The 17082-nt window shown below is 57.6% G+C and overlaps 1 protein-coding gene across 1 annotated transcript; it reads right to left on the bottom strand.

Annotated features, from left to right (window-relative positions):
• Window positions 1-2243: 2243 nt before the first annotated feature.
• On the bottom strand, window positions 2244-4475 carry IUM83_11697 (pectate lyase; the record flags this gene model as incomplete). The annotated part of the gene is made up of 1 exon (XM_067936271.1): window positions 2244-4475. The coding sequence occupies one exon, from the start codon at window positions 4473-4475 to the stop codon at window positions 2244-2246; it is 2232 nt and encodes a 743-aa protein (XP_067798538.1).
• Window positions 4476-17082: the final 12607 nt, after the last annotated feature.

Below are 17082 nucleotides of genomic sequence, written 5' to 3'. Positions count from 1 at the left end.
GGCGAAAATGGGGAGTGGATCGAAAGCTTCACGGAGGATGGCTACACTTACTACTACAATTCGGTTACGGGGGAGTCATCTTGGTACAAACCCGGGGAGGATCAACCATTGGGTGCTTGGCAAAGTGTGGATGGCTCGAGTGTTTACGATAAGCTATCTGAGAACGATACGAGTCACTCCTACACACTGTCTGCAGACCACAATGGCGGTAGCATTCTTGGAGACAGTGCCGGGCAGCAGCTTCCATTGTGCCTCATACCGATGATCAGTCCGTTAACCTCACTTGACAACCCGACCGCTGCTGCAAAATACGAAGCTGCACGTCGGAGAGCGCGGAAGGAGCGGAAACGTCGACAATCTAAGCCGAGTTTCGCTCACAACCAGGCAAAGATTGGTACTTATCATGGTAGTGGTTTGAACACCTAGCTCACGCCTGCAAAGGGGTATGAGTGCGTCGATAGCCATTTCAGTATAATGATCACACTTCAACGCCAAGCTGTTCAATGTTGCGCATTTCCATCTTCAAACAAAAATCTGCGCTGGCAGAAGCTTTTACTGCCCAACATACTCGCGTCTTCTGTTGCACTATTTCCACCATCCACAACCAATGGAGAACAACGTAGGTTCACCTACCCATTTGCTGCCGCCGATCATCGGCAGAATGGATTCGCTTGCCACAGCGAAGGTCACCGGAAGAATTGGACCAGATTAGAGTATCGCTTGCGTGTCTTCCCCAAAAGAAATTAGCGAACAAATGGGTTTGGGATCCTGCCTCAAAACCATCCGGCCCCATGACTGCGCTGAAATAATTCTCGTCCACACTCACTTTGCTGTCCGCCGACAATTGACATATGGCAAAGTAGATGTCAGAGATATCGGCGCCAAGGCTGATCTAGGAACACTATCAATCCCGCTCAGATTTCAATTCACTGCCTTGCGATGAAGTTCCTCTCCTCCCTCATCACCGTCAACAGCTTCGTCACTGTCTTGGTGGAATCGCATTCCTGGCTCGTAAAGCATGTATGCCGGGAGACTGGCCCACGCACGACCGATGGCACAGTGGGGTGCCCCGACACGACACCCCGCACTCCGACCTCGTTCTCTCCCGGAGAGACCATCGACGTTCGCTACTGGCCCAACAACCACCTCGGTGGATTCATCCGCTGGGTGATCTCACCTGTTGGCAGTGAGACTGCCTCCGACTTGACGACAACGCGTTCTTCTACACGTGCCGCGCATCCGGGCCGGACTGCGTGCCTGCTGATGGCTCGACTAGCCGATACGCTGGTGATAGCAGTGGGGACAACACCGTTGCCTGCGGCGACACGATCACTCTGCCGGATTGGCTCGACAAGGGTGACTACGTGCTGCAGTGGGTCTGGTTCGGCGCGGGGTCTAGCTATGGCAACATTGGTTGGGCTGAGCCGCAGTTTGTATCCTGTGCAGACATCACACTGACCTCGACGGGCACGGACAGCGAGCCAACATGCCCAACCTTTGTCGGAGGAGATCGAGTCACCAAGAACGAAAACTTGGGCAACGACGAGTGCTTCTACTTCTACACAATCTCGATCGAGTCGACGCAGTTCAAAGGAAGCAACAATGACTACGAACAGTACTATGTATTCGGCAAACCCTCCTACGTTGAGAGCTGCATTGGTAGCAACACAGGAACTGGCAACACCACACAGACCCCTGCAACTGAGACCCCTCCACCATTGCAAACCCTCAGACGGACGCTCCGAAAACTTCCTTTCCTACGACCGAATCCCACACGAGCACCCCGTCAGCCGAGAGCAGTGCGGCACGTAACGCTAGTTCTGCAACCGATGACTACCCAGCTGGAACTGTTGCGCCTGGAGGCTGCAAGGGCAAGAAGCGTAACTCGGTTCGCCGCCGTTAAGGCAGCGTGGTGTACGCGTTGAACAAATTAGTGTGTGCGATTAGCCTGGGCCAGATCAGGCTACATGTGCGTTTTCCGTGTATGACACTGAACCAAGTGTAGTATTCCGTTGAGGATTGATATGTCGACATGTTCAGGTGAAGCACAATTTCTAAGAAGAAACATTCCTTCTTCGATACACATGACCAGCATTGACATGCGTTAGCAGCGATATACCAAACACAGCCGCTTGAGCTTCACGAACACACATTTATTCAACCTAATACTGCATACACACGCAACAACAGCAATACTCCGAGGTGCGCTGCAATCCGCACTTCTATCTCTCGAAAACTAACGTCTACTCCTCGTTGATGTGGATGTCGCTCTCCGTGTACTGACAGAGCGTGCCCGACGGACCATCGCCCAGATTCGAAGGTGTCTTGCTGCCCTGAGACCACTGGCACACCTTCACGTCGTCATTACCGTCAGTCGTCTTCACGTAAATGTTCTTCAACGTGGCCTGGTCGTTGTAGTTCTTGTTCACGGTCACGACGCTCACCAGTGGGTCGATGGCGTACACGTTCTCCACCGTCACGGTACGAGCAATGTTGCCGCACGTGCCGCACGAGCGGTAGAGCTTGCCGAACTCCTGCGCGAAGAACCCGTTGATCTTGACGGTGCCGTAGCCGTTGTGCTGCACCACCTTGTCCGAGGCATAACGCGCGCCGCAGTTGGTCACGGTGGTCACGCTGGAGGCCGAGCCGCCTTTGATGCTCAGCGCGTCCTCGCACACGTCGTCCCACCACACGTTCTCAATGGTACAGTCATGGTTGTCGCAGTGCACGCCCTCCTTCTGGTTCTTGCCGATGATGGCGTTCTTGAGGGTGCCGCCGGCCTCGACGAGGAACACGGCGGTGTCCTTCTGGCCCTCTCCGTCCGAGCAGGTGATGTCGGAGCGCTCGAACGTCTGCATCTTGCCGTCAAAGACTTCGCCGGCCTTGATGGTGTACGGCTTCGTGTACAAGACGGTGCCCGTGCTAGCTGGCCACGTGCCGTCCGGGACGCCCACGGTCGAGTTGGTGCTGGTCTGTTCGGTCGACTCGCTTCCCGAAGTCTGAGAGTGTGATCCCGTGTTTGAACTCTGCGTGGGCGATCCAGCGCTGGAATTCTGGGTAATGGAGTCGGTACCGGAGCTGCTGCTGCTGCTGGTGGTGGTGCTGCTGCTGGTTGGAGCCACGGCAGAACTGGAGGTGGTGCTGCCATTGGCACTGGCGGTCTCCTGTTGACTCTCGACGTCGCTGTTGCTGGCCGACGAGGTATCAGCCGAAGCGGAGGCGGACTGCTGCGAAGACACCTCAACTTGTTCGGTGCTGCTGCCGGCGGATGAACCACCGCTAGTCTGCGAGGGGTCCGCAGCGCTACTGGACGCAACACTCGACGGCTGAGAAGCCTGCTCCGATGCCTTACTAGAGCTGGAGTCGCACTCGAGCGTGACATCAAGTTGCGAGACGTCGGTCGCGCTGCTAGAGGCAACGCTCGACTGCTGCACGGCCGTCTGCGTGACGTCGTCCGACGACGAATAGAGTGAGCCGGAGCTCGAGCTCGAGGCTGAAGAGAGAGCGGTGGGCACCTCGGTCGAGGTCTGCTGCTCCGTTTGACTGCCGGCACTGCTGGCGACCGATTGCTCGAAGCTGCCGCTTTCCACGGGTGCCACCGTACCGGGTGCACTCTCCGCGGACGCATCCGTGGACGAGTTCGAAGAGGTCTGCGATGAAGCTGCGGTCGAGGCCGAGGAAGCGAGCGATGAATCGGCGAAGGACGAAGACACCTGGGTAGGCACCTGCGACGACGACGCCGAAGTGGATGCCGACACCGAGGTCGAGGCCGAGGCCGAGGCGGAGGACGCCGTCTGCGTCGTGTCCGCCGACGAGGAAGAGGTCGACGACGTCGAAGTCTGCGCCGCCTGGGAAATGTCCTCGTTGATGTGCACGTCGGCCTCTGAGTACTGGCACAGCGGAGGAGAGGGTCCGTTGCCCAGGATCGAAGGTTCGCCGTCGGCGTTGCCCTGCGACCACTGACAGATCTTCACCGCCTTGGTGCCGCTCGACTTGACCCAGACGTTGCTCAGCGTGGCTTCGTCGTTCCAGTTCTTGTTGACCGTCACGATGGCGTTGGTCGGGTTCACGACATACACGTTGGACACGGAGACCTTGCGCTGCTTGTCGCCGCACGTGCCGCACGAGCGGTAGAGCTTGCTGATGTCCTCGCCGTAGAAGCCGTCGATCTTGACGGTGCCGTAGCCGTTGTGCTGGATGACCTTGTCGTCGGCGTAGCGAGCGCCACCACCGATGACGTTGGACACGCTCGAAGCAGTGCCGCCCTTGATGCTCAGCGCGTCCTCGCACACGTCATCCCACCAGACGTTCTCAATGGTGCAGTCGTGCTTATCGCAGTGGACGCCCTCCATTTGGTTCTTGCCGATGATGACGTTCTTGAGGGTGGCGCCGGGCTCGAGCTTGAAGACAGCCGTGGACGCGCCGCTTTCGGTCTGACCCTCGCACGAGATGTCGGAGCGCTCGAACGTCTGCATCTTGCCGTCGAAGACCTCACCGGCCTTCACCACGTATGCCTCCGAGTACTGCACCGTGCCCGTGCTAGCGGCCAGGTGCCATCAGGCAGAGAGGTGGCGGTTGCGGCCGCAACGATGAGGGCGGCGGTCGTCGCGAATGGCACAAAGGACTTGCCCATCGTGGGCTGCAGCAGTATCTATGTGTTGCAAAGCTCGCTGGGGCGCTGGGCCACTTGCTGCGTTGGGTCACTTGCTGCGTTGGAGGCAAATTGATTAATGGGAGTGGTCGACTGGTCCGTTAGTCGGAGTGCGCCCTCGACGACCATCAGGGTCGCGTGACCGTTTGTACGGCGCATCGGCAACAGCGCCGTCGACAGCGGAAACCTGATGGGCCAGTTGTTTTCCTGCAGCCATGCTGCTGGTTCGGGTTTGCGGGTGAGCCCTCGTGCTTCAGCCAGTCGACTCTTCGTCCACACCTCAAATCCGTGACGATGGATCATGCCTGTCATTTGCGGTGGACATACAAGTTGGTGATCTTTGCTACTCGCGAAGCGTTGTGCGTGTTTGAGATAATACAGCTCGACTACCTCAATGCGTGTCCTCAAAGCAAGACTGTAGATGTTCTTGCAAAACCCGCTGGGGTCGACAACTGCAGATGCTGCTTGTGCTAGTATTGTAGGTACAGAAGCTTGCTGCTGGCGTGGTGCACGGAGCATTTTACTTTTAGCAGATTCGAAAGCGTGCAGCGGCTAGCGTGTAGCATCTGTAGGCTGAAAAGCGATGCGGTCCGCCATCCAGGCTGTCACCATCCTGGATGACGTCTGGCAATCCAAATCTAGACTGCTGCTTTCGTATGATGCTTGGGTCAGTGCGCACACCGGTTTCAAGAATGCGATGTTCTAGGTTTGTCTAGTGTCTCATTCTGCCCAACCGCTGCTTGATCGCGTTAGCCTCGGTGCGTACTGCACACGTAGTGACAAGCGCGAGTGGGTTAGTTGTAGAACAGTCGAAGGGATAAATATTGCTTCGAATAATGACCGAGGTGTCACTTGCACAGCATTGCGGTACCGAATGTAACTTGGAGGCCGAGCGTGAAGCCGCGGATCCCGAGCTATCAATTGTAGTGCAGTTGTCGTAGCTGCGCTACATGCCCCAGAAACAAGAGGTTGGGTGGGGGGCTTTGGCGGGAAGACGTCAGACAATTATAGAGGGCTGAAATCGAGAAACGGGTCTAGGCTGGATTGCTTGTTCCGAACACCGCCAGTGACGCTGGGTAAAGCAGTCGATAATCCGACACCACAAACCGTGTGGTGTTTGAGAAGCAGCACCTGTCAGTTTCCTGCTGATTAATGTGACTAAAGTGAGCAGCTGGTTCAGATCTTCAAGGAAATGCTGCACCACTCGGCGCGGCGACAACAAGATGGCGTTCGGATTCACCCCGATGTTCCAATAGTACTGTAGTCTTGGCAATCCTGGTCGAGTTGCCTCCCGGGGAGCGGCACAGTGGCGTCCATGTTGGGGGCGCTAATGCGGAAGACGCGGGCGCCCCCAGTTCTACTGCGGACAAAGATGTGGAGGCCAATGGTCTCCGAGCTGGGAACCTGGCAGGGCACAGCTTGGCTACGGACGCGGACGAACCAAGGGCACTCAGTGCTCAGACGTCGACAGCGGTCCGAAGTCGCAGTAGAACTGGGGGCGCCCGCGTCTTCCGCATTAGCGCCCCCAACATGGACGCCACTGTGCCGCTCCCCGGGAGGCAACTCGACCAGGATTGCCAAGACTACAGTACTATTGGAACATCGGGGTGAATCCGAACGCCATCTTGTTGTCGCCGCGCCGAGTGGTGCAGCATTTCCTTGAAGATCTGAACCAGCTGCTCACTTTAGTCACATTAATCAGCAGGAAACTGACAGGTGCTGCTTCTCAAACACCACACGGTTTGTGGTGTCGGATTATCGACTGCTTTACCCAGCGTCACTGGCGGTGTTCGGAACAAGCAATCCAGCCTAGACCCGTTTCTCGATTTCAGCCCTCTATAATTGTCTGACGTCTTCCCGCCAAAGCCCCCCCACCCAACCTCTTGTTTCTGGGGCATGTAGCGCAGCTACGACAACTGCACTACAATTGATAGCTCGGGATCCGCGGCTTCACGCTCGGCCTCCAAGTTACATTCGGTACCGCAATGCTGTGCAAGTGACACCTCGGTCATTATTCGAAGCAATATTTATCCCTTCGACTGTTCTACAACTAACCCACTCGCGCTTGTCACTACGTGTGCAGTACGCACCGAGGCTAACGCGATCAAGCAGCGGTTGGGCAGAATGAGACACTAGACAAACCTAGAACATCGCATTCTTGAAACCGGTGTGCGCACTGACCCAAGCATCATACGAAAGCAGCAGTCTAGATTTGGATTGCCAGACGTCATCCAGGATGGTGACAGCCTGGATGGCGGACCGCATCGCTTTTCAGCCTACAGATGCTACACGCTAGCCGCTGCACGCTTTCGAATCTGCTAAAAGTAAAATGCTCCGTGCACCACGCCAGCAGCAAGCTTCTGTACCTACAATACTAGCACAAGCAGCATCTGCAGTTGTCGACCCCAGCGGGTTTTGCAAGAACATCTACAGTCTTGCTTTGAGGACACGCATTGAGGTAGTCGAGCTGTATTATCTCAAACACGCACAACGCTTCGCGAGTAGCAAAAGATCACCAACTTGTATGTCCACCGCAAATGACAGGCATGATCCATCGTCACGGATTTGAGGTGTGGACGAAGAGTCGACTGGCTGAAGCACGAGGGCTCACCCGCAAACCCGAACCAGCAGCATGGCTGCAGGAAAACAACTGGCCCATCAGGTTTCCGCTGTCGACGGCGCTGTTGCCGATGCGCCGTACAAACGGTCACGCGACCCTGATGGTCGTCGAGGGCGCACTCCGACTAACGGACCAGTCGACCACTCCCATTAATCAATTTGCCTCCAACGCAGCAAGTGACCCAACGCAGCAAGTGGCCCAGCGCCCCAGCGAGCTTTGCAACACATAGGTACTGCTGCAGCCCACGATGGGCAAGTCCTTTGTGCCATTCGCGACGACCGCCGCCCTCATCGTTGCGGCCGCAACCGCCACCTCTCTGCCTGATGGCACCTGGCCCGCTAGCACGGGCACGGTGCAGTACTCGGAGGCATACGTGGTGAAGGCCGGTGAGGTCTTCGACGGCAAGATGCAGACGTTCGAGCGCTCCGACATCTCGTGCGAGGGTCAGACCGAAAGCGGCGCGTCCACGGCTGTCTTCAAGCTCGAGCCCGGCGCCACCCTCAAGAACGTCATCATCGGCAAGAACCAAATGGAGGGCGTCCACTGCGATAAGCACGACTGCACCATTGAGAACGTCTGGTGGGATGACGTGTGCGAGGACGCGCTGAGCATCAAGGGCGGCACTGCTTCGAGCGTGTCCAACGTCATCGGTGGTGGCGCTCGCTACGCCGACGACAAGGTCATCCAGCACAACGGCTACGGCACCGTCAAGATCGACGGCTTCTACGGCGAGGACATCAGCAAGCTCTACCGCTCGTGCGGCACGTGCGGCGACAAGCAGCGCAAGGTCTCCGTGTCCAACGTGTATGTCGTGAACCCGACCAACGCCATCGTGACGGTCAACAAGAACTGGAACGACGAAGCCACGCTGAGCAACGTCTGGGTCAAGTCGAGCGGCACCAAGGCGGTGAAGATCTGTCAGTGGTCGCAGGGCAACGCCGACGGCGAACCTTCGATCCTGGGCAACGGACCCTCTCCTCCGCTGTGCCAGTACTCAGAGGCCGACGTGCACATCAACGAGGACATTTCCCAGGCGGCGCAGACTTCGACGTCGTCGACCTCTTCCTCGTCGGCGGACACGACGCAGACGGCGTCCTCCGCCTCGGCCTCGGCCTCGACCTCGGTGTCGGCATCCACTTCGGCGTCGTCGTCGCAGGTGCCTACCCAGGTGTCTTCGTCCTTCGCCGATTCATCGCTCGCTTCCTCGGCCTCGACCGCAGCTTCATCGCAGACCTCTTCGAACTCGTCCACGGATGCGTCCGCGGAGAGTGCACCCGGTACGGTGGCACCCGTGGAAAGCGGCAGCTTCGAGCAATCGGTCGCCAGCAGTGCCGGCAGTCAAACGGAGCAGCAGACCTCGACCGAGGTGCCCACCGCTCTCTTCAGCCTCGAGCTCGAGCTCCGGCTCACTCTATTCGTCGTCGGACGACGTCACGCAGACGGCCGTGCAGCAGTCGAGCGTTGCCTCTAGCAGCGCGACCGACGTCTCGCAACTTGATGTCACGCTCGAGTGCGACTCCAGCTCTAGTAAGGCATCGGAGCAGGCTTCTCAGCCGTCGAGTGTTGCGTCCAGTAGCGCTGCGGACCCCTCGCAGACTAGCGGTGGTTCATCCGCCGGCAGCAGCACCGAACAAGTTGAGGTGTCTTCGCAGCAGTCCGCCTCCGCTTCGGCTGATACCTCGTCGGCCAGCAACAGCGACGTCGAGAGTCAACAGGAGACCGCCAGTGCCAATGGCAGCACCACCTCCAGTTCTGCCGTGGCTCCAACCAGCAGCAGCAGCAGCACCACCAGCAGCAGCAGCAGCTCCGGTACCGACTCCATTACCCAGAATTCCAGCGCTGGATCGCCCACGCAGAGTTCAAACACGGGATCACACTCTCAGACTTCGGGAAGCGAGTCGACCGAACAGACCAGCACCAACTCGACCGTGGGCGTCCCGGACGGCACGTGGCCAGCTAGCACGGGCACCGTCTTGTACACGAAGCCGTACACCATCAAGGCCGGCGAAGTCTTTGACGGCAAGATGCAGACGTTCGAGCGCTCCGACATCACCTGCTCGGACGGAGAGGGCCAGAAGGACACCGCCGTGTTCCTCGTCGAGGCCGGCGGCACCCTCAAGAACGCCATCATCGGCAAGAACCAGAAGGAGGGCGTGCACTGCGACAACCATGACTGTACCATTGAGAACGTGTGGTGGGACGACGTGTGCGAGGACGCGCTGAGCATCAAAGGCGGCTCGGCCTCCAGCGTGACCACCGTGACCAACTGCGGCGCGCGTTATGCCTCGGACAAGGTGGTGCAGCACAACGGCTACGGCACCGTCAAGATCAACGGGTTCTTCGCGCAGGAGTTCGGCAAGCTCTACCGCTCGTGCGGCACGTGCGGCAACATTGCTCGTACCGTGACGGTGGAGAACGTGTACGCCATCGACCCACTGGTGAGCGTCGTGACCGTGAACAAGAACTACAACGACCAGGCCACGTTGAAGAACATTTACGTGAAGACGACTGACGGTAATGACGACGTGAAGGTGTGCCAGTGGTCTCAGGGCAGCAAGACACCTTCGAATCTGGGCGATGGTCCGTCGGGCACGCTCTGTCAGTACACGGAGAGCGACATCCACATCAACGAGGAGTAGACGTTAGTTTTCGAGAGATAGAAGTGCGGATTGCAGCGCACCTCGGAGTATTGCTGTTGTTGCGTGTGTATGCAGTATTAGGTTGAATAAATGTGTGTTCGTGAAGCTCAAGCGGCTGTGTTTGGTATATCGCTGCTAACGCATGTCAATGCTGGTCATGTGTATCGAAGAAGGAATGTTTCTTCTTAGAAATTGTGCTTCACCTGAACATGTCGACGTATCAATCCTCAACGGAATACTACACTGAGTTCAGTATCATATACGGAAATATACAACTTATGCTGTTCTTGCTCTTGGTGAAAAGTTTTGCAACTGCAAGCGTTGACCGTACTGGCTTCACCTTTTGGACTGCGAAAAAGCGATACAGAGGATGTTCACGTTCTGTGGGCCTGGTGTTCCAAGGGTTTAGCTTTGTCCCATCCTCCATGCTTTTGATTCGGAACAGTACTTTGGTTGTCTCCTCCGTTCGTGCTACTGCATCAGCCCCCTGACGCAGAATATATTCTACATCATCTTTGTGCGTGGTCTGTGGATGAAAGCAGATACTTCCAGCCGCTTGTAGCACCCACACATTTTCATCTTGTCGCTTGTATACCAACCATTCTTCTCCTTTCTGATGTGGTATCGAAGCATCCACACGGTGAGCTCGGTGGGTTCGGCTCTCTCATCCGTTGACATCATCATGCGGTGGCAGGTTTCGAGACAATAGCCTTGAATCCTAGTTTTGTGGTTGGCTTTCCACACCCTAACTGTGACGGGGCCACACGAGCACCTTGCACAGAGGAAGTGTGCTAACGAGAGTATACAAACTCTCAGTGAACGGCAGCTCACGTGTCCCTGGCCTAAGGGGACTGATTGACCAGAAGTACGGTAGATCTAAGACTGAATGTATTTATAGGTTAGTACAGATTTGGCCTGCATACAAATCCGAAGTTCCCTATAGTTTATCCTATATAAAATGTATCAGTTGCTATTGTGTCACTACTCAGGGGAGTGACCTTTTGTAGCCATCCCTGAATAGTGCCAGGATCACTATTCCATGTAATCCCGTTACATCCTCCCCCACTTAGATTTGATCATATCGACCAATCAGTGCGAGGGTACGGTGGCGGCTCACATTTCACTCGCACAGTCGAAATCCATCGACAACGGCGCGAGCACTTGCGCCTCGGCTCTCGGGCCTCAGAAAGGAACTGGCGCATCGCCGAGCAAGCCCCACGGTTTCCACGTCGACCGAAAGCATGCCTCCCAAGCGCAGATCGCGCGGTGCGAAAGCACCTTCGAAACCCCGGGCCGAGAGGCCGAAGGCCAAGAAGGCCAAAGCCAAGAACGAGTCGGCCGCGCTGAAGGAGGCCATGGACGCGGCCTCCGAGGAGGTGCGCTCTCCGAGCAATTCTCCGGAGGAGTCGCACGGCGAACATGCATCCCGCAAGTCGCCCGATGCTCCACCCCATGATGGGGACAACCCCAGGTTCAGCTATGAATGGTGCAGCCCGAGCCGGGACTGGGATTCACCCGAGTTCAGCTGCACCAAAGTCGTGTACTCCTGTGCGAGCTCACAAGAGGAGGAGAACTCTTCCGAAGGCAGTGCGCAGGCCGCCAATGACAAGAAGCAGGCGATGGGCGACGTGCCTAACGCCCCGGCTGACCCGGACACCCAGGCCGAGGAACCGTCGAGCGGCAAGACGGGCACTGAGCCCATGGCAGCTCCGCCGGTCAAGGACCTGACCCTGGCGGAAGGCCTCCCGCGCGCCCAAGCTGCCAATACCGCCGCTGCTGTGGAGAGCGACGCGCCTGGTGGGAATAAGCGTGCCGCCTCTAAGTCGCCGCCTCGCGGCGATTACAGGGGTCTGTTCGATGACTCCGAGTCTGAAGAAGGGGCTGTCGACGAGCCCCGTGAGGTCTCTAATGACCTCGATGAGCAGCAGGCGCAGTACGACAGCGCTGGATCGGCCGCCCGTGTGGGACAAGCTACGACACCGGCCACGGCTACTGTAGGCCCTCTTTCCGGCGGGGGCGCTGCACGTCCAAAGGGCTATTACCGCATGATGACGGCACTGGTGCTCTACAGCTCCTGGAGAAGCTCACGCCTCCTCGTGGCCTTGTCAGCGGTTACACCTCGAGGGGCGCCTATGAGCGCGCTCTGGTTGAAACAGAGCCGCTCTTTGTCAGCGACATTGAAGCCGCTCAGTGTGTGCTCTTAGCACCATACAAAATCCCTTTGCAGGAGTTCACCAACCTTCGTAAGAAGGCGGAGGACAAGGGTGGACTCCATCCAGTGTGGAGTTATCCCTGGGTCAAGCCTTCCGAGGCTATGACCTGGATTGAGGTGGAAGACCTCTTCTGGAGATACGTATCTCGCAAAGGGTATTCCGACCTGGAGTATAAAGAACTCCGTGAGGACCGATTGCTGTCCGCTATACTGGACCAGCGCGACCTCCACGTCGAGTTCGCTCACCTCGTGAGTAAAAGCAAGCTCTACCCAATGATGGAGGAGCTCAAGCAACAGGCAAAAGCCAAAGCCCGTGCAGTGCGTGGGCACGGTGCGACTCTGTCTGCTACCGTGCCCCGTACGTCGGCCAAGACGTCAAGGACTACTAACGAAGCGTCCGCTGCTTCTCGTCCCAGATCGCAACAGCCTTCGGGCAGTCTACCTGGTGTTGTTCAACAGGCTCCCACGAGTTTTCTGACTCTGGGTAACCCCTCCACTTCACGAGAAGTTGGCGCTTGCCGTGGAGACGCCGCTCCTGGAGAACCCGCTCCACGTGGAAGTGCAGCTCCCCATTCAAGGAGAGCAGGCGGTGGCCTCACACGACCATGGCTACGAGCCGGAGGCGTTGCCGCCGCGCTCTGAAACCCCGAGCCAGGTAGTGGCTCTTCAACAAGAGGAGATTCTCCTTCTCCGAGAGCGTGTGTACTCGCTCGAGGTCGCGTTGGGGATTGGCCTTGGTGGCGAGGCTGCCTCTCGGGCTGGCCACTCCGGCGCCATGGATCGTCTTCGTGAGGACGTTGGCTCACTGTTCCGGGAGGTTCGCGACCTCCATGTTCGGGTTGAGCGTCGGGCTTACGCGTCGGACTTTGAGTCCTTGCGTGACGGTCTTGCGGGCCTTCGGGCCGAACTTCGTGGCCGTGCGCCCTATCAGGAGCCGCAGCATTTCCCATACCCGGCTCTGTACGGCCACGGCTCTTACGGGGGCCCTGCTTATGGCACCCCAATGTACGCCTCGTCGTCCTACGACCAGCGGGCGTACCAGCCGCCTAATCGCGAGCCGACGCCCCGCTTCGAGGAGCTGCACCCTCCTCCACATGGCCGCCCACGCTTCCTGCGGGACAACCTGAGCCTGAGGGTCGTGGTACCGCTTCAGACGACCCACGTAAAACGTCGGGTGAGTCGTCATCGACTTAGGCAAGTCTATGGTGTACGCAGCACCGTGTCGGCTGAGGACCGTGAAAGCTCCAATGAAGCGGTGCTTCAGTTTGTTGCTCGCGACCGAGCTAACTGTGTTTACCGGTAGGTTTCTAGTATCTAGGAGAACTAAGTCCCCACCCTTAAACACGTTTAAGTTTCCTCGTTTCTTTTGGTCTGAGTACTCCTTTTGTTTATCTTGGGCTTGTGCCATTGCATCTCTAGCCCTGCTGATGATATTCAACCTGTCCTCGGCAAACGAGGACAATTGTTTCCGCAGTGAAGCCGGACTTACGTCCGAGCCTTGGGAGGAAAGGTTTTTCCGAGCCTCTCCGACCGAAGCTCCGGTACGGTAAGGTGAGCGGCACCTGAGGGTGTCGTAACCCATTGAGGTAAAAGGGGGTGAACCCTGTTGACGTGTGTACGCGTTGTTGAGGGCAAACTCAACCATGGGCTGTCGTTCAGCCCAAGAGCGGGGATTCTCCGCGCAGATACTGCGGAGGGTGTCCTCGAGCACTCTATTGACGCGCTATGTCTGGCCGTCCGTCTGCGGGTGATCCGCCGTAGACATCAACAGCCGAGTGCCTAGAAGTGGAACAGCGTTTGCCAAAACGCAGCGGTGAACCGCGGGTCTCGATAAGAGACGATGGTCTCGGGAAGACCATGGTCTCTAAAGACACAGTCCATGAACAGGCGAGCGACCTCGTCGCCAGTGACTGTGTCACGGACTGGTGCAAAGTGGACCATCTTGCTCAGACGGCACACAAAGACTACAACACCGGTGTTGCCACGGTCATCGGCCGGAAGGCCGAAGACAAAGTCGAGACTCATCGACGTCCAGCAGTCCGCTGGGACCGGCACGCTCTGTAATGGAGACGAAGCGTGACCATCAGGCTTCACCCGCTGGCACGTCTCACACGTGCGGACGTAGGTGGCGACCCACTTGTACATGTGGGACCACCAGAACGTCTGCGAGACTGATGAATACGTCTTCTCACGGCCGAGATGACTACTGGACGGCGCGTCGTGCGCCTCCATCAGGATGTCGTACTTGAGGTCCTCGTCGTTCGGCACGACTATACGGGGAAGATCCTCGGGCACCACCCTATAGTGGAGCAGGCCATCAGCCTACTCATAGCGGTGAAGCCGCGCACGTTGGCGAGGCGTAAGCCACTCAGCCTTGGCGTCCGTGCCAGCGGCTAAGAACTGCGCAAGGGGCCCAAGGTTGGCATCATCACGATATGCCAACCGGATGCGATTGTAAAGATCCGTCGTGGCCCGACTAATGTGAGCGAGCTCGTAGTCGGCAAGCACATTCAGCTTGCCCGGCTTGTACTCGACGCGGAAGTTGTATTCCGCGAAGAAGGACAGCCAGCGCGCCATCCGCTGGGATAGGTGCGGTGTGTTGACGGCTGTCCGCAAGGACGCGTGGTCTGTATAGACGACAAAGGGCGTAGAGCCCAGTAGGTGTACCCGAAACTTGACAAGGGCGTACTTCATTGCGAGTAGCTCCTTGTCGTGAACGGGGTAGTTCCGTTCGGCAGCTCTAAGCTGCCTTGACTGGAACGAGATGACCCGTTCGTGGCCATTATCGTCGATCTGTAGGAGCGCACAGCCAATGGCGATGTCTGATGCGTCAAAGACGACGCTGAAAGGCTTCGTCTCGTCCGGCAGGGCCAGGACTGGGGCGCGCTGTAAGCTCGCTTTGATGTCGTCAAAGGCATCCTGGTGGCGACGCTCCCAACTCCTGTCGGGATCCTTCTTCAGGAGATCCGACAGCGGCCGTGCCAGACCGGCATAGCCAGCACTGTACTTGTGCAGGTAGTTGGCGAGGCCCAACCGTAGGTCATTCTGTGACCGGGGTGGCGGCCAAGCCGCAATGGCTTTCACCTTCTCCGGGTCCGCACGGACCCCAGCGCTGCTAACGAAGCAACCAAGGACCTTAATCTCCTCAGCTGCAAACACGCACTTGTCGATGTTGGCGAACAGCTTGTTCACCCTCATGACTTCAAACACACGTCGGAGGTGCTGGAGATGCACCTCCATGGCCGTCTGGCCAGCCTCGGCACGGCTGTGGACGAACATGTCGTCAAAGTACGTCTGTGAGAATGCACGCAAAGGTCGGAACAGTTGTGTGACCAAGTGGTGGAACGTTGCTGGGGCATTCGTGAGCCCCTGTGACATTACCAGCCATTACCAGAGCATACCGCTCGGCGTGCTCACAGCCGTGAGCGGAATGTCGCTCTCGGGAATTAGGATCTGGTAGTACCCATCCACCAGATCCAGTGCACTGTACAATGTGCACCCGGCCATGTTGTTGAGCAATACGTCCTTCCGCGGGATCGGTGTCTGCGCTGGCACCGTCGCGCTGTTCAGCTTGTTATAAGCTTGAACCAGACGCCACTTTTCGTTCGGTTTACGAACACAGAAGGTGGGCGTCGAGTGCGGAGACTTCGACTCCCGCACCATGCCTGCCTTCGCGTTAGCGGTAAAGAAGTCATCAATGACTTCGCATTGCTCCCGGGGAAGAGGCCATTGCCTCGTGACACAGTACTTTGTGCCCGGCACGAGGTCAATCTCGTGCCTGATTCACCTGTCTGGTGGGAGTTGGGACGGAGGGTCCTTCGACACTACGTCCTCAAACTCCTTCACTAAGGGATACACCGGATCCCGTGGGTTCTTGAGAATCTCAGAGCCCATGCGCGACACGTGCTGTATCTGGAACTCCTCCAGGACGTCCTTGTCCATGAGTTTAACTCCACTGACGTTGGCTCCGGCCTTAGGAGGACCAACGCTGAGATCTCCCCGGCCTTCAACTCGGCCAAGAAGTCCTCCATTGCGAGCTCTTCGAGGTTCAGTAACTCTGCAACCTCGGGCAGGGCCGTAAGCTGAATGCCTTGAACTGGCAACCGGTCACGCCGTTAAAGATGGGATAGCATTCTTCGGCGGCTGGAGCCCAGACGGATGGCTCCAACTCGTTGGTGACGGACGTCGCCGAACGGGCGACTAGGCCCAGCTTACGACGTGACACTCTGGTTTCTACGTCTGGTGGTGCCGACTTGACGGCACCACGGATCGTCTTGACCTCGTGCGGAACTGTGTTACCCGCCTTGTTCTTGGGCGGAACTATGTTACCCACCTTGATGTGTGGAACTATGTTACCCACCCCGCCGTGTGGAACTTGGTTCCACACCAGGAGCGCTCTCAGCGACTCCCACATCAGTTATGGTCTGAGTGACCTCGTCTGGAACTATGTTACCCACACAGGAAGCAACTATAGTGTCTTCCTCATCTGTTACGGTCTGAGCGACCTCGTGTGGAACTACGTTACCCACACAGGAAGCGCCTGTGGTGGCTTCCTCATCAGTTAAGAGCTGCGTGACAGGACGTGGAACTAAGTTACCCACGCCAGCGCCGTTGGAGCCTCCTCTAGCAGCACTAGCTGCCCGCGGAACTCTGTTACCCGCATGTGGACCTAAGTTACCCACCTGGTAGGTGCAGTCTGGAACCCCCCCACCCGGAACCTGGTCGGCCCTGTCACCTTCGGAGTCGCCGTCAGTTTCGACGACCCCAATGAAAATTTGGACGCTACGGCGCCCTGGTGGCCCTCACGGGCGCCCAAGCTTCTGCCAGAGGTGGGAACATGACTCACAAAAGCTCTGTCAGAGCGCGGGAGACGGCTTGCCCCAATGGCCTTGCCGCGCCAATCGATCCAAGGCTCATGTTTCTCTAACCACGGCATGCCAAGGATCAAGTCGTACTTGTC

The sequence above is a fragment of the Phytophthora cinnamomi genome (assembly GCF_018691715.1).
Source record: "Phytophthora cinnamomi strain GKB4 chromosome Unknown Contig8, whole genome shotgun sequence".
NCBI classification, from domain to species: domain Eukaryota; phylum Oomycota; class Peronosporomycetes; order Peronosporales; family Peronosporaceae; genus Phytophthora; species Phytophthora cinnamomi.
This window is presented reverse-complemented; position numbering and strand designations above follow the sequence as displayed.